The sequence below is a fragment of the Rhinopithecus roxellana genome, chromosome 6, assembly GCF_007565055.1.
Source record: "Rhinopithecus roxellana isolate Shanxi Qingling chromosome 6, ASM756505v1, whole genome shotgun sequence".
Taxonomy (NCBI): domain Eukaryota; kingdom Metazoa; phylum Chordata; class Mammalia; order Primates; family Cercopithecidae; genus Rhinopithecus; species Rhinopithecus roxellana.
In genome coordinates this window covers 149,968,990-149,994,769 of record NC_044554.1, presented here as the reverse complement: position 1 = coordinate 149,994,769, position 25,780 = coordinate 149,968,990, and the positions used below count along the sequence as shown (strand labels likewise).

Sequence of the window (25,780 nt, the reverse complement as noted above, 5' to 3'; positions counted from 1 at the left end):
AGACGGTAATTTTAGCCATGTCAATTGTGGAAAATATCAAGACAGTTTATATCAAGAAAATATTAATAGTTAACACATCCACAGCTGACATCTCAAAACAGTTAATATATTAAGAAAACAGTTAATATATTCTGCATACAGGGAGCAATATAGTTTTACAGTTTTCTGAGCCAATGCCAATAATTTTGTAATACAGAAAAGAAATGTATAGCAACATCTTGAAAAATGTCTACAGTATTAGCATTAAAACAGTTCTACTGAATCACAGAAACTAAATTTGATTTAGAAAGCCTACTGTTTTTCTCAGCTATGCTTAGATTAGAACGTAGCTCCATATTTTTCAAGACCAGAAGTGCAAAATATCATAGTTACTGTAGTAATCTCTAATTCTGCTTGAAGCAGACACCTATCCTTTAGGTTATTTGAAAACTGTCCTAGATAAGACTTGTTAAATCTGCTAGTGTTTCTAGAATGCACTTTAAATTGACATGAGATTCACTGCTTAAAAATATTGTAGTACAGTCAGTAATTAAAAAACCCTGGTGACAACAGAACCCATATATTTTGTATTGACCTTCCTTCCTCCCACTCCACCAAAGCAGAAGCTAAAAACCTACAACCTACACATATCAACCAGCTCCTCCGCTGCTCATAACCATTTTTCAGGTGCAGAAGGAAGGGGCTGTGGGGGCTAGGCTTCATGTGGGGCAGGTGGGAGGAGTTGCAAAGGAGTCAGGTTGAGAGGCTTGGACTCTGCTTTCAAGGTAATAGGCTCAGAGTACTAAACCCAAAAAGAGATGGAATGAAAATAATATTCTTCTAAAATCGCAGGACTAGAATAACCATTTTACAGGTATCCAAGTAAACTTCCTTTATTATCAAGGATATTCGGTTTCAGGTTTTAAATGCGTCTCAGATTGCTATACATAATATTTAAATGAAGGGGAAAAAAGCTCTAGAGAGAAACAAACAAGAATTATCGGGTAAGCAAGTAATTTAAAGGCTGAATACACGGATACGCAACCTCACCAGTATGCTCCATGTTATTACATATTTAAGAATAAGGACGGAGGCCACAGAGGCAAAGGCAAGGAGGTGAAGGAATCGGACACTCGGAGAGTGAATCGAAAAGATGTGAAAAAGCAAGGAAAACAGAAAAGAAGAGGGAAGGGGGAAAACTTTACGGAGGAAAAAGAGAAGGCAAAAGAGAAGGAAGTGCTTTGAGACTGAATCCAGGGAGGAAAAAGCATGTGTGCCACGCCGCACCTCCAGGTCCCGCGGACACTACAGGCTCCGCAGGCCCAGCCGCCCGGGTCACGTAAGCCCCACCCCGCCGCTCCACGTCAAGCCCCCCTCCGGTGCCCCCCTGGACCCCCGAACCCCCGACCTTTCGCCCCCGTCCAGTCGATCGCTCCTCTCCTAGCCCCTACCCACTCCCCCAGTCTCCACCTCGGTCTCTCAGAACCCCGCCTCGTCAGGGCCCTCCCTGCCTTGCCCCACCCCGCCTCGCCAGCGGCTGCCGCCGCGTCAGGTGACAGCCCGGAAGCTGCGGAAGCGGATGAGAGAAGCGCGGCTGCGGCCCTGGGGGCGGGAGCTGTTCTCCCTCCACCGATCTCCTAGTGCGGCCCTCATGTGCTGCGCTCGCTGACACCCGAAGTCCGCGGCTCTCCGCACACGGTGGGGTCGTCAGACCCGCTGCCCTTGGCGGTCGAAGTCGTAGTGTGGGCCCGCGGCGGCCGCCCATGGAGAAGGCCAGGAGAGGCGGGGATGGCGCCCCCCGGGGGCCCGTACTGCACATCGTGGTTGTTGGCTTTCACCATAAGAAGGGCTGCCAGGTGAGGAAAGGGCCCGCCCCCGCCCCAGGCCGTTCGCCCCTCCCGGCGCCCCATGCCTTCCTTCTGTGTGCCCAGCTCGCGTCGTGCAGTCCTCCCCACAGCGCCCGCGACCCTTCGCCTCTCAACCTGACTCCTTTGCAACTCCTCCCACCGGCCCCACATGAAGCCCAGCCCCCACAACCCTTTCCTCCTGCACCTGAAAAATGGTTATGAGCAGCGGAGGCGCAGGTTGGTATGTGTAGGTTGTAGGATTTTAGCTTCTGCTTTGGTGGAGTGGGAGGAAGGAATCGAAGACCGGCCCCACTCTCTTCCCCATCCATCATTGTCTCCACTGGCTTTCTGGGTGTCCACCTATAATGGGAGTCTAGAAAAATTCAGTGCTTGGACTCTGCTTTCAAGGTAATAGGCTCAGTGGGCTTGCATACTAATGCTTCAGGTAGCTTGCAGCACCTGCAGCCTCCGTGGAAAAATCAGCTTCCTTTGTTTATCTGATGGAAGCCTTGGAATCTGTCGTGTTAAGTACGGTTGTCGATTAACCCTGCCTCCCCCTTCCTATTGGTCCTTACTTTTGCTATTTCATCTTCTCCAGATTTTGCATTTTGGTGAGAGATTAATCTCTCCAGATCAACCGCAATAAGAGAAAGCGTATTACCGACCAAACCGTTCAAATATAAAGGCATTTTTCAGCAGCCTCACTGAATCTTTAATCCATCATCTGAAATGCAATATTTGCGATCTGTATATTGAAGGCAAGAAAACAAAATAGAAACAGGATTATCTAATGAGCAAGCAAACACTGGAAGGGAATGATGTCATAATGTGCTAGTGAACAGTAAATTGAAATGCTTTTTTTGAAGTATTAAAAATAGTAATGGCCACCACTAGCTCATGAAGCATTTAGTTTCTTGCATTACACAGGAAATGTAACATTTTAGAAGACTTATTGGCAAAAATTAAGTTCTCTAGGGAATAACAGAAAAGTGATGGGAGTGAAAAAATTGTGTTTGTGCGTCATTTTGAAATATATCCTCACACCTGTAATGGCAGCGCTTTTAGAGACTGATATGAAAGGATCACTTGAGCTCAGGAGTTTGAGATCAGCCTGGGTAACAAAGGGAAACTGTCGCCACAAAAAAATTTAAAAATTAGCTGCATGTGATAGCGCACTTGTAGTCCCAGCTAGTCGGGAGGCTAAGGTGGGAAGATCTCTTGAGCCCAGGAGGCTGAGGCTACAGTGGCCCTTGATCCCACCACTGCAGTCCCGCCTGGATGAGAGAGCAAGACCCTGTCTCAAAAGAAAATTTTGGCCCCAGGTGCGGTGGCTCACTTCTGTAATCCCAGCACTTTGGGCGGCCGAGGCGGGTGGATCACCTGAGGTCAGGAGTTCGAGACTAGCCTGGACAACATGGTGAAACCCCCGCCTCTACTGAAAATACAAAATTAGTTGCGCGTGGTGGCACATGCCTGTAATCCCAGCTACTTGGGAGGCTGAGGCACCAGAATAGCTTCAACCCGGGAGGCAGAGGTTGCTGTGAGCCAAGATCACGCCATTGCACTCCAACCTGGACAACAAGAGCGAAAAAAAAAAAGTTTTGAAAAGTGTGTATTACGTGCATAAGTCTTATAATGACTGGTCTAGAATCTGTTCTTTATAACCTGTACATCAGGTGTCTTCAGAGGCTTTTTTTTTTTTTTTTTTTTTTTTTTTTTTTTTTTTTTTTTTGAGACGGAGTCTCGCTCTGTCGCCCGGGCTGGAGTGCAGTGGCCGGATCTCAGCTCACTGCAAGCTCCGCCTCCCGGGTTTACGCCATTCTCCTGCCTCAGCCTCCCGAGTAGCTGGGACTACAGGCGCCCGCCACCTCACCCGGCTAGTTTTTTGTATTTTTTAGTAGAGACGGGGTTTCACCATGTTAGCCAGGATGGTCTCGATCTTCTGACCTCGTGATCCGCCCGTCTCGGCCTCCCAAAGCGCTGGGATTACAGGCTTGAGCCACCGCGCCCGGCCCAGAGGCTTTAATTAAAGTATATAAGATTTGCCCCAGGATAGATTAATCAGCTACCTAATTCTCCACTTTACTATTTTACTTCCAGGTGTAAAGAGTTAAAGGTGCGTGGCTCATTGAGTTGTGACTCTGACTTCACATGGTTTTAACTTGTGTGAGGGTACTTAGATTGCTCTTCCGAGTATTCAGAATTGCCGTGGGTCATGTTGACCATCCGTTCTTTCTGTGCGCTGAGATTGTGCATAGGGAAAATTCCTATACTTGGTCATAATTTGAACTTTTAAATACAAGTTGACTGAAGTAAAACCTTTGTTTTAAAAGTGATGCCTTTCAGCAGTCCGCTTGGTTAAGCATGATAACTTTGTCATTTGACACAGACCTCGAAGTAAAAGCCATCTTCTAATACTGCTGTTAAAGACCCAAAACTAGGCTTGTGGAAAATGTTATTCATCTTGTTTCTTGCACTTTTCCACCTTTGAAGTCCTCGGATGTATTTTAATTTTTTTTTTTTTTCCCCCGAGACAGTCTCGTTCTGTCACCCGAGCTGGAGTGCAGTACAGTTGCGGGATCTCCGCTCACTGCAGCTTTCACCTCCTGGGTTCCAGTGATTCTGCTGCCTCAGCCTCCTGAGTAACTGGGATTACAGGCATGCCCCACCATACCTGGCTAATTTTTTATGTTTTTGGTAGAGACGGGTTTCACCAAGTTGGCCAGGCTGGTCTAGAACTCCTGACCTCAAGTGATCCGCCTGCCTTGGCCTCCCAAAGTGCTGAGATTGCAGGCATCAGACTTGAGCCACCGTGCCCGGCCTCAGATGTATTTTAAATGAAAAATCCTTCATTGGAATTTAGATGAACATCTATTAACTTTATCACTTGATCTTTTTTTTCACTTTTATTTGGGTAACTTGTGGAAGTGAATTATTCTGTAGATAGCGTGCTAGCCTCTAGATGTCGTTTTTCTAGTTTACTGATATACTTAACATTTAGAACATTTTAAGTGATTTTTTGAGTTCTACCATGACATTTAAAGTCGTTTCAAAATATTTACTCATTTCAACTTTTTACTGAATTGTTTAAAATTTAATATTTAACAAGGGATAATAATTAACAAGGGATAATTTAACATTTAACAAGGGATAATAAGTGTGGCCGGGCACGGTGGCTCATGCCTGTAATACCAACACTTTGGGAGGCTCAAGTGAGGCGGATTATTTGAGCTCAGGAGTTTGAGACCAGCCTAGGCAATATAGCGGAACCCCGTCTCCACTAAAAATATAAACATTAGCTGGACGTGGTGGCGTTTGCCTGTAATCCCAGCAACTCAGGAGGCTGAGGTGGGAGATTTGCTTGAATCTGGGAGGCGGAGGTTGCAGTGAGCCAAGATCTCCCTACTGCACTCCAGCCTGGGTGACAGTGAGACCCTGTCTCAAACAAAACAAAAATTTATCTGACATTAGACCCTTTGGCATGAAATAATTTATGGATACCTTCTCTGTAGTAAATTGGCTTGTTGTAGATTGTGTATTCCAGAGTTTTGTTTGTTCCAATATATAAAGTGTATTTGTCGAACTACCATAATTTTTTGCTAAGTAGCGTCAAATGTATATCACATTAACTCATTAACTCTTATGGTTTTTTTCACAAACAGGATAGAACTTTTTTAACTACTCAAGTTAAAAGTGAATAGGTTATTTTCCAAAGAGATGTCATAAAAAGTTAAAATAATTAATTTTTGACCACTTTTCTGATAGTTTGTTTTGTATACATAGCTAGCAGTTTTGTCTCAAATAAACTGAATTTACCAAACTGTATTTTTTTTTTTTTTTTTTGAGACAGAGTCTCGCTCTGTCGCCCAGGCTGGAGTGCAGTGGCCGGATCTCAGCTCACTGCATGCTCCGCCTCCCGGGTTCACGCCATACTCCTGCCTCAGCCTCCTGAGTAGCTGGGACTACAGGCGCCCGCCACCGTGCCCAGCTAATTTTTTGTATTTTTAGTAGAGACGGGGTTTCACCGTGGTCTCGATCTCCTGAACTTGTGATCCGCCCGCCTCGGCCTCCCAAAGTGCTGGGATTACAGGTGTGAGCCACCACGCCCGGCCCCCAAACTGTATTTCTAATACAAAAAAAGCGGAATAACAATTTTTTTTTTTTTTTAAAGTATACTCTAAGTTCTGGGATACATGGGCAGAACATTCAGGTTTGTTACATAGGTATACATGTGTCATGGTGGTTTGCTGCATCACCAGTCGTCTAGATTTTAAGGCCCGTATCCGTTAGGTATTTGTCCTAATGCTCTCCCTCCCCTTGCCCCCCATCCCCCAACAGGTGCCAGTCTGTGATGTTCCCCTCCCTGTGTCTGTGTGTTCTCATTGTTCAACTCCCACTTTGAGAACATGTGGTGTTTGGTTTTCTGTTCCTGTGTTTGCTGAGAATGATGGTTTCCAGCTTCATCCATGTCTCTGCAAAGGACATAAACTCATTCTTTTTCATGGCTGCATAGTATTCCATGGTGTGTATGTACCACATTTTCTTTATCCAGTCTATCGTTGATGACCATTTGGGTTGGTTCCAAGTCTTTGCTATTGTGAATAGTGCTGCAGTAAACATACGTGTGCATGTGTCTTTATAGTAGAATGATGTATAATACTTTGGGTATATACCCAGTAATGGGATTGCTGGGTCAAATGGTTTTCTGGTTCTAGATCCTTGAGGAATCGCCACACTGTCTTCCACAATGGTTGGACTAATTTACACTTCCACCAACAGTGTAAAAGTGTTCCTATTTCTCCACATCTTCTCCAGCATCTGTTGTTTCCTGACATTTTAACGATCACCATTCTAACTGGCATGAGATGGTAGCTCATGGTTTTGATTTGCATTTCTCTAATGACCAGTGATGATGAGCTTTTTTTCATATATTTGTTGGCCGCATAGATACCTTCTTTTGAGAAGTGTCTGTTCATATCCTTTGCCCATTTTTTGATGGGGTTGTTTTTTTTTTTCTTGTAAATTTATTTAAGTTCCTTGTAGAGTCTGGATATTAGACCTTTGTCAGATGGGTAGATTGCAAAAATTTTCTCCCATTCTATAGGTTGCCTGTTCACTCTAATGCTAGTTTCTTTGGCTGTACAGAAGCTCTGTAGTTTAATTAGATCCCATTTGTCAATTTTGGCTTTTGTTGCCATTGCTTTTGGTGTTTTAGACATGAAGTCTTTGCCCATGCCTATATCCTGAATGGTATTGCCTAGGTTTTCTTCTAGGGTTTTTATGGTTTTAGGTCTTAGTTTAAGTCTTTAATCCATCCTCTGTTAATTTTTGTATAAGATGTAAAGAAAGGGTCTAGTTAAAGTTTTCTGCATATGGCTTGCCTGTTTTCCCAGCAACACTTATTAGAGAATCCTTTCCCCGTTGCTTATTTTTGCCAAGTTTATCAAAGGGCAGATGGCTGTAGATGTGTGGTGTTATTTCTGAGACCTCTGTTCTGTCCCATTGGTCTATATGTCTAAAAAGCAGAAGTATAAAAGAGCTAGAACTAATCTTAACACTATTCCACCAGAGAATAAAGCAACCAGCAGCAGTGAAGAGAATGGCAGATTTTCCCGTCGGTGTGAGTGAACTGGTCACAAAGTCTCCATGGGGTAGCAGAATGTTGCATGGCAAATTTAGAAATGGGTTGACATTAGGGGGATTGTTTATGTTGGGGTGATACAACTATACTCAAGCCCTGAGTGATTCAGGTTTTGGTGACAGATGACTCACTGACAAGCCTTTTTTGGCACCTGCTATTAATGAAATCCTGTGGTGACAATAATGAGACATTTGGGAGAGTTTGTTTGATTCTTGTTAAAATAAGTAGTTCTTTGGAACCAGAAAGAAAACTGAAGGGTTAGCAGTTAAGGAAGAATAACCTTTTAAGATTCTTTTTAGCTGCTAGTTTTACAGAAACTTTGTTGTGAAACAAGATTGCATTTTCTGGCCCTTCACTGCACTTTTATTTCAACTTTAATATTTTGGTAGACAGTGTTTCCTGATTTTGGCCATGCTTTTTGTATATGGTGAAATTATGAAAATCTCTAACTTAGCAGGGCTGTAGCATTGACAGAACAATGGAATAGTTTTCATTCAGGCTTTGGCATTGTGGCTAAGTGCAGTGGGTGTCAACTTGTGTACTAGAACTTAGAAATAAAAATATGGAGAAGATTCCTTCGTTCTCTTATAGGTCCTCCCAGCTAGGAAGAATGTGCGTAATTTCTTTCTTTGGCTTAAACCTTTGATCCCTAGTAAAATACTTATACACCATGAGTAATCGTCTACTTGATGTCATTGATATGATTCAGATCCTTTGCTGAACATAGATTTTTGCTAAAGGGAAGGCTGCAGAAGGGCCCTAATCTACTAGGGATGGACAACAGGAAGATGCAAACATAGGGAGAAGAGCCTACTTACCTACTTAATTTTAAGACTGCTCTTATTTTATATGGATTAAGAACTCAGGTTCTCCCTAAGATATTTTTAGAGGATGTTATCTAAGCTGACATTTTTGGCAGTTTTTAAATCATATTTCAGTATTTTTGAAAATAACATTTATGATAAATATTATGTACTGGCCAGGCGCAGTGGCTCATGCCTGTAATCCCAGCACTTTGGGAGGCCAAGATGGGAAGATCGCTTGAGCCCAGGAGTTTGAGACCAGCCTGGGCAACATAGGGAGACCTCATCTTTGCCAAAAAGTAAAAAAAAAATTGCCAGGTTTGGTGGTGCATGCCTGTACTCCCAGCTACTTGGGAGGCTGAAGCAGGAGTATCACTTGAGCCCAGGAGGTCGAAGCTGCAGTGAGCTGAGATGGCACCAGTGCACTTCAGCCTGGGTGACAGTAAAACCCTTTCTCAAAAAAAAAAAAAAAAGAAAAAGTATCAAACCATAATCATGTTTCATGGCCTACCTTTTTCATGTGAAATATACCATTAATATTTTTCTATATTAGTAAATAATTGAATTATGTTTTAAAATTGCTAAATAGTATTTTGTAGAAATACTGTTATTTATTTAACTGATCTCCTTTTTAGATACTTAGGTGGCATTCTAATTTTTCACTATTTTGAATAGTGCTGCAAAGAACAGCCTTGTGGCTTTTTGCACCTTTTCTCATAAGTATAGACACTTCATTGTAGCCATTTTTTTCCGTGAAGGTTTTATTAAAATGGATTTTGAAACAGAACTTACTGAACACAATTTAAGTTAGTCTAGGTGACTCTTCAGAGCAAATGTCACTCATACTGTGCCATTCTCCGTTTAACACAGAGTTATTTGCACATGGCTCTGACTTCGTCGGGCCCTAGCCGTCCAGAGAGATGACAGAGATGTTAGTAATTACTTCCCAGTGTCAGTACTATCCATAGTGTTGGTGGTGGTTTCAGCTTCCTTTTATTTGATGCTTTTCTTCCATTGATTGGGAGACCACGTCTACTGAATTTGTTGTGTGAAATAAAATGACTCAGTCATGGGTTTTGAAAGGAAACCTACAGCCTTCTTGGTATACTGTCAAGAGCTTTATAATAGCTGGTTTTGCTGATGTTTTTTTCATTTGCTTCTTGGCAGTTTTGTAGGTAATTAAGTTGTCAGAAGTGTGACTTCTGAATAAACTCTGGGTGTTCATTTAGATTTGAAATATGGGCCAGGTATGGTGACTCACACCTGTAAAGCCCAGCACTTTGGGAGGCTAAGACAGGTGGATCACTTGAGGTCAGGAGTTCGAGCCCAGCCTTGCCAATATGGTGAAACCCCCGTCTCTACTAAAATACACACACACACACACACACAGACACACACACTAGCCGGGCATGGTGGCACGTGCCTGTAGTCCCAGCTACTCAGGAGGCTGAGGCAGGAGAATCGCTTGAACCTGGGAGGCAGAGGTTGCAGTGAGCCGAGATCTCGCCATTGCACTCTAGCCTGGGTGACAGAGCAAGACTCCGTCTCACGGAAGAAAAAAAAACAAAACTAGATTTGAAATATGGCCCTCTGCACTTGTGCCTTTCATCACACCACTGTGTTCGTTGTCACAAGGTGTGCTGTTCATATATGTGCGTGTGGCTACAAGGTTTGTTTTTTGTTTTTTTTTTTTTTTGGAGACAGAGTCTCACTCTGCCTCCCAGGCTGAAGTGCAGTGGCACGATCTTCACTCACTGCATCCTCTACGTCCTGGGTAAAAGCAATTCTCCTGCCTCAGCCTCCCGAGTAGCTGGGATTACAGGTGTGCACCACCACTCCCGGCTCTGTTTTGTATTTTTAGTAGAGACTGTTGGCCATGGCATTTAATTGAAATGTTAATGAACTTTACCCTGGCAATCTTTTGTACATCAATTCATGTTTAACATTTCAATTTTTTTTCATTTCAATATTGAACTTTCATGGGGCAATAAAGATATAATTTCTGGGAGTGCATCACACCCACCAAAGAGAGCCTAACACATTCCTAATATCACCAGTGAAGTCCCATGGGGCAGACATGGATTTCATTAAGAACCTTGCAAAGGCCAGGTGTGGTGGCTTATGCCTGTAATCCCAGCACTTTGGGAGGCCAAGGCAGGCGGATCACCTGAGCTCAGGAGTTCAAGACCAGCCTGGCCAACATGGTGAAACCTCATCTCTACTAAAAATACAAAATTAGCCGGGCGTGTCACGGGCGCCTGTAATCCCCAGCTACTCGGGAGGCTGAGGCAGATGAATTGCTTGAAACCAAAGGCAGAAGTTGCAGTGAGCTGAGATCAGGCTACTACACTCCAGCCTGGGCAAAAAGAGTGAAACTCTGTCTCAAAAAAAAAAAGAAAAAGAAACCCTTCTACCTTGTAGCAAATCACAAAACCCTTCATTCTTCAGTACTTTTGAAAGAGGCTTTTCAAAACTGCCATTTAATTCATATGATTTTCTTTCTTTAAATTGTTTAGACTAGTACAGAGCTAACTAGGATTTAGAGACAGTTCTCCACTTGCGTTCTTTAATTTTGAGCCTTACAAGTATATAATTTTAGAAAAAAAGAACTCAAACAATAGCTCTGCTGTTTTTTAATACTCTGTTTTCACATACTGTTCTATTTTTTTTTTTTTTTTTTTTTTTTTTTTTTGAGGCAGAGTCTGGCTCTGTCGCCCGGACTGGAGTGCAGTGGCCGGATCTCAGCTCACTGTAAGCTCTGCCTCCTGGGTTTACGCCATTCTCCTGCCTCAGCCTCCCTAGTAGCTGGGACTATAGGCGCCCACCACCTCGCCCGGCTAGTTTTTGTATTTTTAGTAGAGACGGGGTTTCACTGTGTTAGGCAGGACGGTCTCGATCTCCTGACCTCGTGATCCGCCCGTCTCGGCCTCCCAAAGTGCTGGGATTACAGGCTTGAGCCACCGCGCCCAGCCCACATACTGTTCTAAACAAACATGGTGTCTTAGAGAAATAAAAGCCACGACTTAATATAGGAACCCAGACCTCTCTTGGATGCTCATATATATATATTTATGTACTGAGAGCATAAATTTTTATTAAGTAGAGTCGTTTCCTTCGCTCTTTGTAAACAATAGCAAAGATTCTAAGTCCATAAAGTGTGCCCTAAATGTAATCTCTGCTTGTTATGAACTATTTTTAAAAACTATCCATGAGAGTCACCATGCAGTTCATTATTGTAATTCTATAAAGATATATATTTTTCTAATTTTTTTCCTGTACATACATATGATAAAGTTTAGTTTAAAAGCTAAGCACAAGAGATTAACAAAAAAAATTAATTAAATTTTTAATTTAAAATGTTTCAGTTTTTAATTTTAAAAATTTTAAACTTTTTAAAAATTTTCAACTTTTTAAACTTTAAAACAATTTTAAAACATTTAGAAATTAGGCATAAGAGATTAACAAAACTAGTAGTACAATAGAATGTTTATAACAATATGCCAGCATCACTACTCTTGGGCTTTGGGGTCATTATTAAGTAAAATAAGAATTACTCAAACGCAAGCACCTTGATACTGCTGCAGTCAATCCGATAACTAAGATGGCTATTCAGTGACTAATGAGAGGGTAGCCTATACAGTGAGGATAGGCTGGACGATGGGATGATTCACAAGTCAAGTGGAATGGAGAGGGACAGTGTAAGATTTCATCACGCTCCTCAGAATGGCACACAATTTAAGACTTATGAATTATTACTGAAACTTTCCATTTACAATTTTCAGAATGTGGTTGACCATGACTAACTGAAGCCATTGAAAATGAAACTGGGCAAGGTGCAGTGACTCACACCTGTAATCCCAGCAGTTCAGGAGGCCAAACAGGAGTATTACCTGAGGCCACAAGTTCGAGACCAGCCTGGACAGCATAGACCCTGTCTCTATTTAAAAAAAAAAAAAAAAAAGTGAAACTGCAGGTCGGGGGACTACTGTAATGAAGAAAATACCAATCCTTCACAAACTCTGTCAGAAAACAGAAGAGGAGGGAACATTTCTCAACTTATTTTATGAGGCCAGCATTACATTAATACCAAAGCCAGACAAATTATTATATTAATACCAAAGCCAGACAAATTATTACAAGAAAAAAACAAAGATCAATATCCCCTATCAACATAGATGCAAAAATCCTTAACTAGATAGTTGCAAAAAAATCTGGTAATATACAAAAAAGGAATAATACATCATAACCAAATGGGGTTTGTCACAGGTTGATTTCATATTTGAAAATAGCCATTCACAATATTAATAAATAGTAGGGTAAAGCTATATAGTCCTCTACGGTTGGCAAATGGGAAGGGAAGGTAGAAGGGGAAAGCTCCTGGGGTTTTTATGTATAACCTTGTACCTCCCACACAGAATCACAACTTGTCGGAACTCACTTTTCAAAGTTAGGCCTTCTTTTTTTTTTTTTTTTTTTGAGACGGAGTCTCGCTCTGTCGCCCGGGCTGGAGTGCAGTGGCCGGATCTCAGCTCACTGCAAGCTCCGCCTCCTGGGTTTACGCCATTCTCCTGCCTCAGCCTCCCAAGTAGCTGGGACTACAGGCGCCCGCCACCTCGCCCGGCTAGTTTTTTGTATTTTTTAGTAGAGACGGGGTTTCACCATGTTAGCCAGGATGGTCTCGATCTCCTGACCTCGTGATCCGCCCGTCTCGGCCTCCCAAAGTGCTGGGATTACAGGCTTGAGCCACCGCGCCCGGCCAGGCCTTCTTGATAGGCACATTCTTGTTTTTTTTTTTTTTTGAGACAGAATCGCGGCTCACTGCAAGCTCCGCCTCCAGGGTTCACGCCATCCTCCTGCCTCAGCCTCCCAAGTGGCTGGGACCACAGTCCGCCTCCAGGGTTCACGCCATCCTCCTGCCTCAGCCTCCCAAGTGGCTGGGACCACAGGCGCCCGCCACTGCGCGCGGCTAATTTTTTGTATTTTTAGTAGAGACGGGGTTTCACCGTGGTCTCGATCTCGTGACCTCATGATCCGCCCACCTCGACCTCCCAAAGTGCTGGGATTACAGGCGTGAGCCACCGCGCCTGGCCAATAGGCACATTCTTTAAAAGAAAGTGTTTAGTGTGAAACATCGTACATACACAGAAAAGTGCTTCCCTTCCCAATATATAGATCACAAATGTGTATAATCACCTCACAAGTCTAGAAATATTAATAGAATATTGACAGCACCCCAGAAGCCACTGTTGTGTCCTTTCCTACTCTTCTTTTTCCTCAACGCTAACCACCCTCTCCACTTGTAACACCATAGATGACTCTAGCTGTTTCTTCACTTTATAGAAATATAATCATGTGTTATGCGTACTTTTGTGTTTGGCTTCTTTTGTTCAGCATTGTGCTTATGGAATTCATCTATGCCGTTGCGTATTCCTGTGGTTTAATTTCTTCTCATAACTAGGTAGTGTTCCCTTTGGTGATACCCCACTATTTATTTATTTGTTCAACTGTTGACAGGCATTCAGTTGTTTCATCATGGGCTATTACAAATAATGCTATCATGAGCATTTTTTAGATGTCTCTTGGTGCACATATGCAAATCATTTTGTTGGAGATATACTTAAGAGTGGAAGTGATGGATTCTAGGGAATACCTATCTTTGCTTTTAGTAGATGATATCAAATTGTTTTCCAAAACAGTGGAACCAATTAACTTTATCACTGGTGTTCTTCATGCCCCTTGCCAACACTGGGCATCATCCATCCTTTTAATTACAGTAATTTTGGTGGGGTATGTAGTGTCATCTCATTGTTTTACTTTACATTTTTTGATTTGTTGATGAGGCTGGACACTTTTTTATAGGTCTGGTGGGCTGTCCTCTTTTTGTGAAGTACATGCTCAAAGTCTTTTCCTGTTTTTCTATTGGATTGTCTTTTTTTTATTTGTTGAAGTTCTTTTTATATTATTGAAAAAAGCCCTTTAAGACTTACATGTGCTGAAATTCTTTTCCCTCTTTGTCGCTTGCCTTTTCAGTATCTTAATGGTGTCTTTTTTACACCATAATTGAAATGTGGTCAACTATGTTAGTCTTTCCCTTTGTGGTTAGTACTTTTTAAATGCCATTTAAGACATTTTTACTAATTTGATGTCCTGAAGATATTTTTCTATATTACCTTCTAGATCAGTGTTGTCTAATAAAAATACTGAGCTGCATACGTAATTTAAAATTTATAGTATCCACATTAAGAGAGCAAAATAATCAGATAAAACTAATTTTAATATTGTGTTATTTAACTCATTCCAAATTATTATTTCAAAGTTTCAATATAAAAATTGAGATATTTCACGTTGTTTTTTCCTACTAAGTAATTAAACTCTAGTGCAAATTTTACTTAATAGCATATCTCGAATTTTCAGTATCCATACATGGGCAGAGCAGTTCTAGAAGATTTATTGTTTTTATCCTTTCACATTATATCTTATGTTTCACCTGAAAATGATTTTTTGAATGAATTGTGAGGTAGAAATCATTAGTTACTCATTTAAGCATCCAGTTGACCTAAGATCACTTTATGGAATATAAAGACAGTCCTATCTCCACTGTTCTGTCATGCTACTTTGGTATTAAGGTGTCCACATGTGTGTGAGTCTGTTTCTGTATTGTGTCGTTTGTCTATTTTTCTATGCTTGCACCAGTACTATACTATCTTCTTATAATTTTTGTAATAAGTTTTGATACCTGGTAAGGAAGAATTTCTTCTTAGGAGAGTCTTGGCTACCCTTGACTCTTTACATTTCCATATAAATTATAATCAGCTTGCCAGGTTCCGCAAAAATATCTTTTGGAGTTTTGATTGAGATTGTATTGAATCTAAGGATCAGTTTGAGGAGAGCACTTCTTTTTATATTATCTGTTCATCAGATGCTCTCATCTGGGTAGGATCTGGACGTGCTGTGCCTTCCAGACTCTGCTACCTTTCCCTTTGTGGCATAGAAGCAGCTAACTGAGAGGGAGGCTCAACCCTCAGCTTTGATGAGAGCACTGGAGGGCCCCATCCCTCTTTTTGCAGGAGACTTTCCTTAAGGGCAGAAAGTCCCTGGCAAGATTCTGGAATTCTAGGATGAAGAAAAATTAAGTCTGGGAGGAACCAGACTCAAAAAAACACAATAAAAAACAAAACTCAGTTCCCTGTATCTATATAGCAGGGGCCTTGTACCCTGTGTGTGAGTTCTCAGGGATCACCTGTTCTTGCATTGACTTGAACCTAGGGCACATCAACACTACTTACCCTCCTTGAGAACAGATTAATGCTTTTTACTTCTCACTCTCCTCTTTCTCTGTCACTAGTCCTATAGTTTGCTTTGTGGTTTCAGACCAAGTTCCATGGAGAAACCAGTTCCAAAGGTAGAGGCTTGTGTATCCTGGCTGACTAGACAGGAGAGAAAAGGAACAGACTGTGTTGGCCAGGCTGGTGGCTCACGCCTGTAATCCCAGCACTTTGGGAGGCTGAGGCGGGCGATCACTTGAGGTCAGGAGTTTGAGACCAGCCTGGCCAACATAGTGAAACCTCATGTCTACTAAAAATACAGAAAATTAGCCAGGCGTGGTGGTGGGCGCCTGTAATCCCAGCTTCTTGGGAGGCTGAAGTGGGAGAATCACTTGAACCGAGAGGTGGAGGTTGCAGTGAACCAAGATCGCACCACTGTACTCCAGCCTGGGCAACAGAATAAGACTGTGTCTCAAAAAGAAAAAAAGATTGTCTAGAAAAAGGTAATCTCAAGAATCTGAAGAGGGTTAACAAAATGAGGATTAAGGCAAAATAGAGTTAGTAATAAGATAACCAGGAATCTGGTCGTGGAAAAGGGGTCCTTGTAACTTACTGAGGCTGAACGTTGGTTTACCATCTTGCATTTTCTACGTCCATCAAATCAGGCTTCTGGGAATCCACAGTCCTGACAATTCTGAACTGCCCCAGTAGGAGGGAAGCCATCTCTGCAGGGTGAGATTTGTGAGCCGTCAAGTCTGGTTGTGGGAGTCCACAGTCCTGGCACTTGTGAACTGCCCCAGTATGAGGGAAGCCATCTCTCCAGGGTGAGATTCGTGAGCCATCAGGTCTCGTTGGGAGAATCCACAATCCTGGCAATTCTAAACTGCGCCAGTATGAGGGAAACCATCTCGCCAGGGTGAGATTTGTGAGCCATCAGGTCTGGTTGTGGAAGACCACAGTCCTGGCAGCTCTGAACTGCCCCAGTAGGAGGGAAGCCATCTCTCTAGCATAAGATGCAGGGGGGTACTAGGGTGTGGGGACTAGAGTACAGGGGACTAGCAAGAGGGGCTATGAGGAGGGCAAGGGGGACAGATAGGGGGAAACTTGGAAAGGGATGCCTGACGAGTAGAGCGGCGGCATACAGACGCTCAGGATTTAACAGAGGAAGAGCTGGGCAGGGAGTTCTGGGGGGTAGAGTGCTGGGAAGGGGCAACATTAGTCAGCTGGGGGAAATGGGTAGGCTGGAAAATTGAACAATTTGGACGGCCCTGGAGAGGAGGCTGAGGGCAGGAAGTTTGAGGAGTAAGGGGAGGAAGGAGGGCTGGAACACGAGAGCCGGAAGGAACAGAAAGAAATGGAGGCCAGAGTTGAGGCCGAGAAATTGGAGGTAGCTTTCTGGTCATTTTTCCAAATGAGTGCTGTAGTAACTTACTTGTCCAAACGAGTCAGAATGAATAACTGAGATGTGCTGAGACGAACTCCAGCATTTATCTCCTCAGGGCATTCCATCACAGAATGCCTATTATGAAACGTACATTTATTTTCTTGGGCCATTTCTTGACGGAATGCCTATTATGAAACATACATGCTCCCTTTTGTTCTATTGAGGAGGCCCCACCAATCAGGGAAATGGTCCCAGTTTCTCAGTTCAAAAGTGGTCATGGGAAGTAGCAAAGAAAATAAATCGGTCTGTAATTATTGGTCCTTGTTCTTGGGATACCATGTAGTTTTGCCCCTCCACAGGCAAAAATTGATCAAGGAGCTAACAGAGGCAGGGGCTTGGGGCCTAGGAGAGCAGTTCTGAAGCAAGAATTGGGAAAATGGGAAGTCAGTATCCTAGTCTCTTTCCCTTACTACCTTATTGAAAGCCCTTTCACATCATTTACCTCACTGTGTGAATGCAGATGATTAGAGATGTTACGTTCATTTACCGATGAGGACACTAAAGACCAGAAAGTGAATGCCAGTAGGCACAAAGCAGGTGGGACTAGAACTTGGCCAAATAGAGGGCTGGTGGGAGGGAGCACAAGATGGCACAAAGTGCTTACCAGTATCTTTGCCTCCTCCTATGTCTCTGGACAGGATCTTGTAGGAGGAGCTTAAGAGTAGAACTGTACTTTTCGTAGTTTACCTCTTAGTTCTTGTGTTCCCCGGTTTGATTCCTTTCTGTTCACTGGAACCAGAAACATAAGGCCAAAGCTGGTACACTCTCTGCCCTTTGAAACCGTGCCCCAAAGAGCCGAAGACAGCAATAACAGAAATCTTCGAGCTTGCAGGATGGAAGATAAGAAAAGAAACAACTTGCTAAAATAAAACTCCCTCCCCTTCTAAGAGAATGAAATTGGCTAAAATTGGTTAAAAAGAATATGGCCAATGAGTATATGCAGAATGAACTTGCTTATATCACAACCCAAATTTCTACCACGTGTTTCATACTAACTCCCCCCGTTTCATACTAACTCCCCCTGAATTTGCTTATGGGATCCATGAGGAGGCACGAAGAGATAGTTGTGCATGTCTGAGGGACTTTCCAGATGTTCCCTTGCCTTCTTCCAATCACTTGCTAATCCCAGAATCAGCCCCCTAACCTTTTCTGATAAAAGTACTGCCTTAAAATTAGCATAGGGAGACAGATTTGAGCTGGACTCCTCTCTCTTTGTTGAGTAACGTGCAATGAAAAGCTTTTCTTTTCTCAAAAACCTGGTGTCATAGTATTGGCTTTGTAAACCAAAAATAAAATTCAAAGGCACCCCTGCAACCATCCCAATGGATTCCCTCCTCTGCCAGGGCACCCTGAAATTTAACCTGAAAAGACTGGTTCAGGCCAGGAAGCCAGGTGGGGGTTGGACTTGCTTCATTATACCCTTCCAGCATTACTATCTACACAGACCTTACATATGATAAGAAACATTTACAGTCTATTCTCTTTAAAGCCTGATACTTGGAGCCTTCATCTGCATGATAAAACCTAGGTCTCCACAACCCCTTGTCTTTACCCAGACATTCTTTTCTATAGATGAAAACTCAACCAGTTGCCAATCAGAATATGTTTAAGTGTACCTAGGACTTGGGAGCCTCCCCCTTTGAGTTGTCCCACCCTTCCAGATCAAACCAATGTAAATCTTAATGTATTGATTGATGTATTGAAGGGGGCCTGCCCCTCCACACCTGTGGGTATTTCTCACAAGGTGGAGACGAAAGACTGAGAAAAGAAATACGACGTGGAGACAAAGTATAGAGGAAGTGTAGCAGGATGAGCCGCAGACAAAACCTCTCAGACACCAAGTTGCAGAACGAAGGGCTTTATTCAGCTGGGAGCGTCGGCAAGCTACTGCCTTAAAATCCGAGCTCCCCAAGTGCACAATTTCTGTCCTTTTTAAGGGCTCACAACACTAAAGGTTTCATAGGAAAGGGTTGTGATTGATTGGGCAATCTAGGGGATACGTGACAGGGGTTTCATGCACTGATAGTCAGAAACAGAACAGGGCAGGGAGTTTCACAGTGTTCTTCTATACAATATCTGGAATCTATGAATAACATCGGTTTCCAAGTAATGAGTTGATTTTTAACTACTGGGTTTAGGCCAGGCAGACCTAGGCCTGGTTTTGGGCCTGGCGCCAGGCTGCCTGTCTTTGGTTTTACTTCCTTGTTTTTTTCTTAAAACAGGTACTGAGTATAAAACAATGTGAGAGGGTCTTTTTCTTTCCTCATTTTCCCCCTTTGAGACTTTCACTCATTTTATTAGTTGGAGTTCTCACTCTTATTTTTGCTACTTATGTGTTTTTGTGCAATAGATTGATAGCGATTCATATAGTACACTTGTGCTGAAGCATTTTGGTGAACTAAGGTAGCAATGAAGTTTTTTTTTTTTTTATCATTTGAAGAAGTACAGGTAGCAAACAAGGGAGCAGTAAGTAGGTTCTTATTACTATTATAATTTTTATTGTAAGAGTTTTAAATCCTCCTAGTGCTGGGAACTAATTTTTAAACATGGCTTCAGGATCGAATTCGTGCTGCACTTGTACGGGCTATATGTGTCAGTTTTGTCATATTTTTAACTATGTCTTTAACTGCTTGCCTTTGTATCTATGTGTAGACAGTAATTAGTAAGGTTAAATTTCTTATAGACCTCTCAGCTGCTAGCTAGTAGTCGAGAGCCAATCTATTTTGATAGATAACATTTCTTATCTGAGTCTCTTGCGGGGCAAGAACGGTCAAGTCTTGACCGGTTTTATTAGTAATAATTTCTAAAGCAACTTGTAACCATATGATTCGGTTGAGCATGTAGATGGGGGTCTGATATCTTTATGAGCCATCTTGTGCCCAAGTGGCAGGTCCGTAGTATTGTATGATTCTTTCTGGGGGCCATTCATCATCTTTCTAATCACCTGTGGCTATGCTTCGTTTTTCGCGGGAAGCATAAACTGGGAAGCCTAGAAGTTCACCTGTTTTTATGGGCAGTAAGAAGAAAGATGGCTTAATGGTGCCAATTACCCAGCTACCTGTCCACTGATCAGGCAGCTTAGCATAAGCTCTGCATCTACATATCCAATATAACCTGGGTAGGGGCTGTCCTGTCCCGGTGGAATTCTGAGTAGGCCTAAACAGTCTGCAACTTTGGAAATTTACTGAATGGATTTCTTTCTGTGTAATTGGAACTCCACCATGTAATTGTTTTTGCGGTACCATTATACAGCTTTTGCCTAAGACAACTAAGCTGCCCTACAGGATGAGTGAACCTTTTCCCTTCTTTAGCTATGCAATACTGTCTAATAATTGAGGCTTTTAGAACCTAAAAATTGTCAGGGTGGTTCTTTTGGGCCGGGAATTCATCAGGAACTGGGTCTGTAGGAACTAATTCTTGGGCTTCCTATGGCCATTGATCTCCTGTTATGGTTCCTCCACAAACATAACAAGAAGTGACTTTTAGAGACTGGGCTACATGTTCAGCTAAATGCAAAAACAAATTTTTAGTTTTTCCTGGAATCTCAGGTACTGGCACCTTTAGTTCATCATAGAAAGTCTGAAATACTGGTTCTGGAGAGCGTCTCTGAACCTCTCCTTTTATAAGATGCTTACGCTAGGATCTAGTCCTTTTCCGTCAATGCTTAATGTTACGTATTTTATTCTATTTTGGGTCTGAGGGGTTGTGATTACTAATTCTAAAGGGTTGCAGCTCCTACTCGTGCAGGAGGGGCCAACTTTTCCTTTTTGGAGCCAAACAGGATCTTTTTTATCTTTCTAAGTAGCCTAAATGACACAAGACTAGTACTGACACATCTCACATGAATATGATTCTTGACAGATATACTTATGTTTTGCTGTGTAACTTTTTTCCTAATCTAGAGAACTGCATCCTATCCTATGCTGCTTACGATTAATAGCGGCACAGGCATCAAATTTTCAGGTTACATTTTTGGGGACCTCTCTTCTGTTCTAGCTATTACTTTACTTGTGTCCTTTAAGAAAGGACCAGTCCTTAGTCTTACTTCAAAGACTGTAATCATGGAAGGTTCAGAGGGCTGGTCACTTCCTGGATTACATACTTTGTACTGGGGGTCATTATACAAACAGGTTCCTTTTGGATTCTTAGGCATTCATAATAGCTGTAAAATAAAAAGATTGTCTTAACTTGTCCTACCTCAGTGACCTGATGTATACACTGAAGGCAGTCCTCTGTGTGGGAAGAAGCAGTAGAAGCTTTTACCACAGAGGTCCATGTTATAAGGAAAATAAGTCCCACGACGATTTTCCTTATGCTTAGGCTATGTGTAGACCAGTCAGCTTCCGGGTGTGACTGGAGCAGGGCTTGTCGTTTTCCTCAGGGTCACTTTGCAGGGATTGTCCAGGCTTGGTTTGGCCTCCTAGGTCTCAGCGGCTGCAGGCTTCATGCAACTGTGGTGAATCCAGGCTGGGATTCCTTCTACCTTTACAGCTGTGGGAGTGGTCAGGATAATGGTCTGGGGTCCTTTCCACTGTGGCCGCATTGGAGCCACGTTCCAGTCCTTGATACACACATAGTCACCTGGAGAAAAAGGGTGAACTGGGGAGAATAAGCTGACTGGGCACCTCTCATTTACCTAAGTTGTGATAGTCTGGGTAATTTTCCTCACGGCCTGGAGTTGCCACTGTAATTTAATCTTACCTAACTCTTGGGGAGTACCCAGAAGTCCTTGCAGTATAGGAGGAGGCCTATGATACAGAATTTCATAGGGGGAGTATCCTGTTTTCTTAGAGGGGGTACACCTAATTTTAAACAATACTATAGGAAGGGCTTGTATCCATTTTAATCTTGCCTCTTGACATACTTTCTTTTAACTATTTTTGACAGTTTGATTCATTCACTCTACCTTTCCGGAACTCTGAGGTCAATAAGCGGCATGTAACGTCTATGAGATTCTTAATACCTTTGCCTTCTTCTGTGCCAAGTCAGCCACAAATGCCGGCCTATTATCTGAGCCGATTCGTAGAGGCAGTCTAAACCTAGGGATGCGATCTCGAAGAAGCACACAGGTTGCTTCACAAACCTTTTCAGTTTGTGTTGGATAAGCCTCCACTTACCTAGAGTAAGTACACACTGGAACCAGTAAATACTTGTTACCTCTGCATTTAGGCATCTCTGTGAAGTCCACTTGAAGATCTTCAAAAGGAGCCGCTCTGTAGGCTTGTATGCCCGGAGGCACAGAGGGGCCTTGCTTTGCATTGTGCTGTCCACAGGTAACACTACTGTTGTAGCAAGAGCTGGCAAGTGTGAGATGTAGAAATACCGGCCTAACAGCTTTTCAAGTGATTCTTAACCTAAATGGGTAGTTTCATGTACAGCCAGCACGACTGCGGCTCCTAACAGCTGCAGCATAGCTATTCTTCTATCTGGTAACTTTATCCATCCTTCCTTTATTGTTTGCCCTCCTTCTGTCTGAAGAAAATCTTTTTCCTCTTTAGAATAAGTTGGCACCAGATCAAGCATTTGAGGGAGTAGTGGGGCTGTGACTGATCCCCGGTAAGAAGTAGATGCTGCTTTTCATACCTCTGTGTCTGCTGGGGAGTTTCCTTGGCTTACCAAGGTGGAAACTTCGCTGGTGTCTCTTGCAATGCATGACTGCCCCCTTTTGTGGTTTTCACGATGCTTCTAATAATTGTAGAATTTCTTGTCGATATTTTATCTTTTCCCCTAGAATTTAACAGGCCTTTTTCTTTATACAATGCTCCATGTACTTGAAGGGTTAGAAAGGCATATCGAGAATCAGTGTAGATGTTTACAGTCTTACCTTCACTGAGTTTCAGAGCCTTCACTGAGTTAGAGCAATGAGTTCTGCTTTTTGGGCCGAAGTGCCCTGGAGCAATGGCTTAGCTTCAACAACATCGTCTAAGGTTACTACCGCATATCCTGCGCACCTTTCTCCTTGCGAGTTGATGAAGCTGCTTCCGTCCATGTATAACTCCTAATCTACCGATGCCTATGTCTGGTCTCGAATATCTGGTCTTCTAGAATAGACAGAGTCTAACACCTACCTCTACACAGTTATGTTTTTTTTTTTTTTTTTTTGAGACGGAGTCTCGCTCTGTCACCCAGGCTGGAGTGCAGTGGCCAGATCTCAGCTCACTACAAGCTCCGCCTCCCGGGTTCACGCCATTCTCCTGCCTCAGCCTCCCGAGTAGCTGGGACTACAGGCGCCGCCACCTCGCCCGGCTAGTTTTTTGTATTTTTAGTAGAGATGGGGTTTCACCGTGTTAGCCAGGATGGTCTCGATCTCCTGACCTCGTGATCCGCCCGTCTCGGCCTCCCAAAGTGCTGGGGATTACAGGCTTGAGCCACCGCACCTGGCCCACAGTTATGTTTAACAGTGCTGTCAGATACTGGGAGCAAGGTGGCAGGATTTAAAGTGTTGCAAACTTCAGTGGTTATGAGGGGATTTTCACAGAGCAAGCTTTGGTATCTAGTTAGTCTAGCATTCATTAGCTAATGGTGTCCTTTGGTATTTATTAAAATTACCATAGCATGGGGGGCTTTATGTTCAGGTTTTGCCCAAGGGTTAGCTTATCTGCTTCTTGTGCTAACAGGACCGTTGCTGCCAGGGCCCTTGGACATGGGGGCCAGCCTTTGGAAACCCCGTCTAGTTGTTTTGAGAGACAGGCCACTGGCCTTGGCCAGGGCCCTACAGTCTGGGTTAAAACTCCAACTGCCATTTTTTCTCTTTTTGACACAGAGTGCAAAGAGTTTTGTCAGGTCAGTTAGCTCAGGGCTGGGGCCGACAGGAGTTTTTCTGTTTAACTCATGAAAAGCTCGTTGCTGTTGGTTGTAATAGATGTAGTTTATCTAATCTACATTTTTATTGACTGTCATCTACCAAAATACTGACGTAAATCCTGTAACTATTTGATTTCAGACTTTAAATTGATCTGGTATTCCTTGCAGGGCTCCAATTGCATCTAAATAGATGTGAGAGTTGAAAGACTTATAAGGGGCTTCTCTCGCTTTACGATGTCTTATTATTATCATTATTTTTCTCTGGTTGATGAAATGCCAGGGTGAAAGGGATAGCCAATTGGACTGAAGTGCAGGTGCCACTCTAGTTATTCATAGAGTGCCCAGTAAAGGTCCACGACAATACTACCACACATCCGCTCAGGGATGAACAAGGGCTGACTGATTGATAAGCTCTGAAAATTCTCTGACTGCATCGTTTCAGGTCTTCAAGGAATGCTAAGTTTCCTCCCTGCCGTGAGAGACACGAAGTGAACTTAGTGTTGGGAGACAGAAGCTGGATGGCCTTTGGGGGCTGACCCGCAGGGACTTCGGGATATAGCAGGGAGAGCTTGGCATGACTTTACTCCAGGCTGTAGAATCCTGGAAAAGAGCTACCATACAGCCTATGCTTGGTCGAGGACCACCTTAGTGGAAGGGGGACAATCAGGGCCTCTGGCCTGCCGTGTGCACAAGCACAACAATTGCTTTTATTTAACCTCCAGATGGAATATTTGATCCATTTCAACCAGGCACTTGCATCTTGGTATGTTGTCTTAATTGCCAAAGTTTGTTTTAAGTCTTTAACTTCTATGATCCTGTAGTAAAATGAATGTTTCCTTTAGCACCTATTTTTATTAGTTTTTAGATCAAAGAAAGTTAAACACCATTTTATGTTTAATAATGCTTCTGGTATGATTTTTATACCAGATAAGCTAAATTTTACCTTTATATTAGTGTGTTATTAATATTTAACTTAATTTTAATAAAACCTTGTAGACATATTTATCCAATTTTTTATGTTTGACCATAAGGTAAGATTTTATAGACTCCTTTTAACCTTTCATAATTTTTGTTAAAGAGCGGGTTGATGCTTTAAGAAAAACCTGTTGCATTTTACTTTAATGTCCAGTTCACAGAAAAACTGGATGGTACCTTTTAAACTTTAGCTAATATGTTTATACACAGAATTTTCTTTACAATTAACGTTTTAAAACTTGCTTAAACTTTCAAAACAATGTTTTTTTTAACCTTTTAATGTAGGTGAAAATCCACATTCTTATGCCTCCTTATAATCTTTTTTTTTTTTTTTTTTTTTTTTTGAGACGGAGTCTCACTCTGTGGCCCAGGCTGGAGTGCAGTGACTGGATCTCAGCTCACTGCAAGCTCCGCCTCCCAGGTTTACGCCATTCTCCTGCCTTAGCCTCCCGAGTAGCTGGGACTACAGGCGCCTGCCACCTCGCCTAGCTAGTTTTTTGTATTTTTTAGTAGAGACAGAGTTTCACTGTGTTAGCCAGGATGGTCTCGATCTCCTGACCTCGTGATCTGCCCGTCTCGGCCTCCCAATCCTTGTAATCTTTTTACCGAAGGTATGTTTTACTTTTTTTATACACCTTGCACATAAACTGTTTCTTCAGTAGTACTCAGGAGGCCTTGTTACTTTTAAATTATACAACATTTTTTGCATAAAAATTTTTTTTAACAGTTTTTTTCTTTCATGACTTTCGCAGACAATTTTTCGACTTGTCTCAACTTTCTGACTTATTACAAACATTTTTTTCTTTAAACAACCAGTTAATTTATTTCAAGACAATAATTTACCAAATAACATTCTTTTTATGTAAATTCTGCCTCTTCCCTTTGTTCCCTTTCTTGAAATTTTTTTTTAACATTATTCCTAGTGGGGTGGGCTTATTTGCGCCTGACCTGTGCTTCTTCGAGACAAAACACTACACTCACACCACACACACACCAGAAAACAAACAAACAAAAAAAAACAG

The 25,780-nt window shown here is 42.5% G+C and overlaps 1 protein-coding gene across 4 annotated transcripts in view; it reads left to right on the top strand.

Moving 5' to 3' along the window:
- The first annotated feature begins 1,483 nt into the window (after nucleotides 1-1,483).
- Nucleotides 1,484-25,780, top strand: part of AVL9 (AVL9 cell migration associated) — a 101,071-nt gene continuing 76,774 nt past the window's right edge. For all 4 annotated transcript variants that reach the window (XM_030931861.1, XM_030931862.1, XM_030931860.1 and 1 more), the window contains exon 1: nucleotides 1,484-1,835. In XM_030931861.1, the coding sequence (XP_030787721.1) occupies nucleotides 1,743-1,835 (93 nt within the window). In that variant the 5' untranslated portion in view covers nucleotides 1,484-1,742. The remainder of the gene's footprint in view (nucleotides 1,836-25,780) is intronic.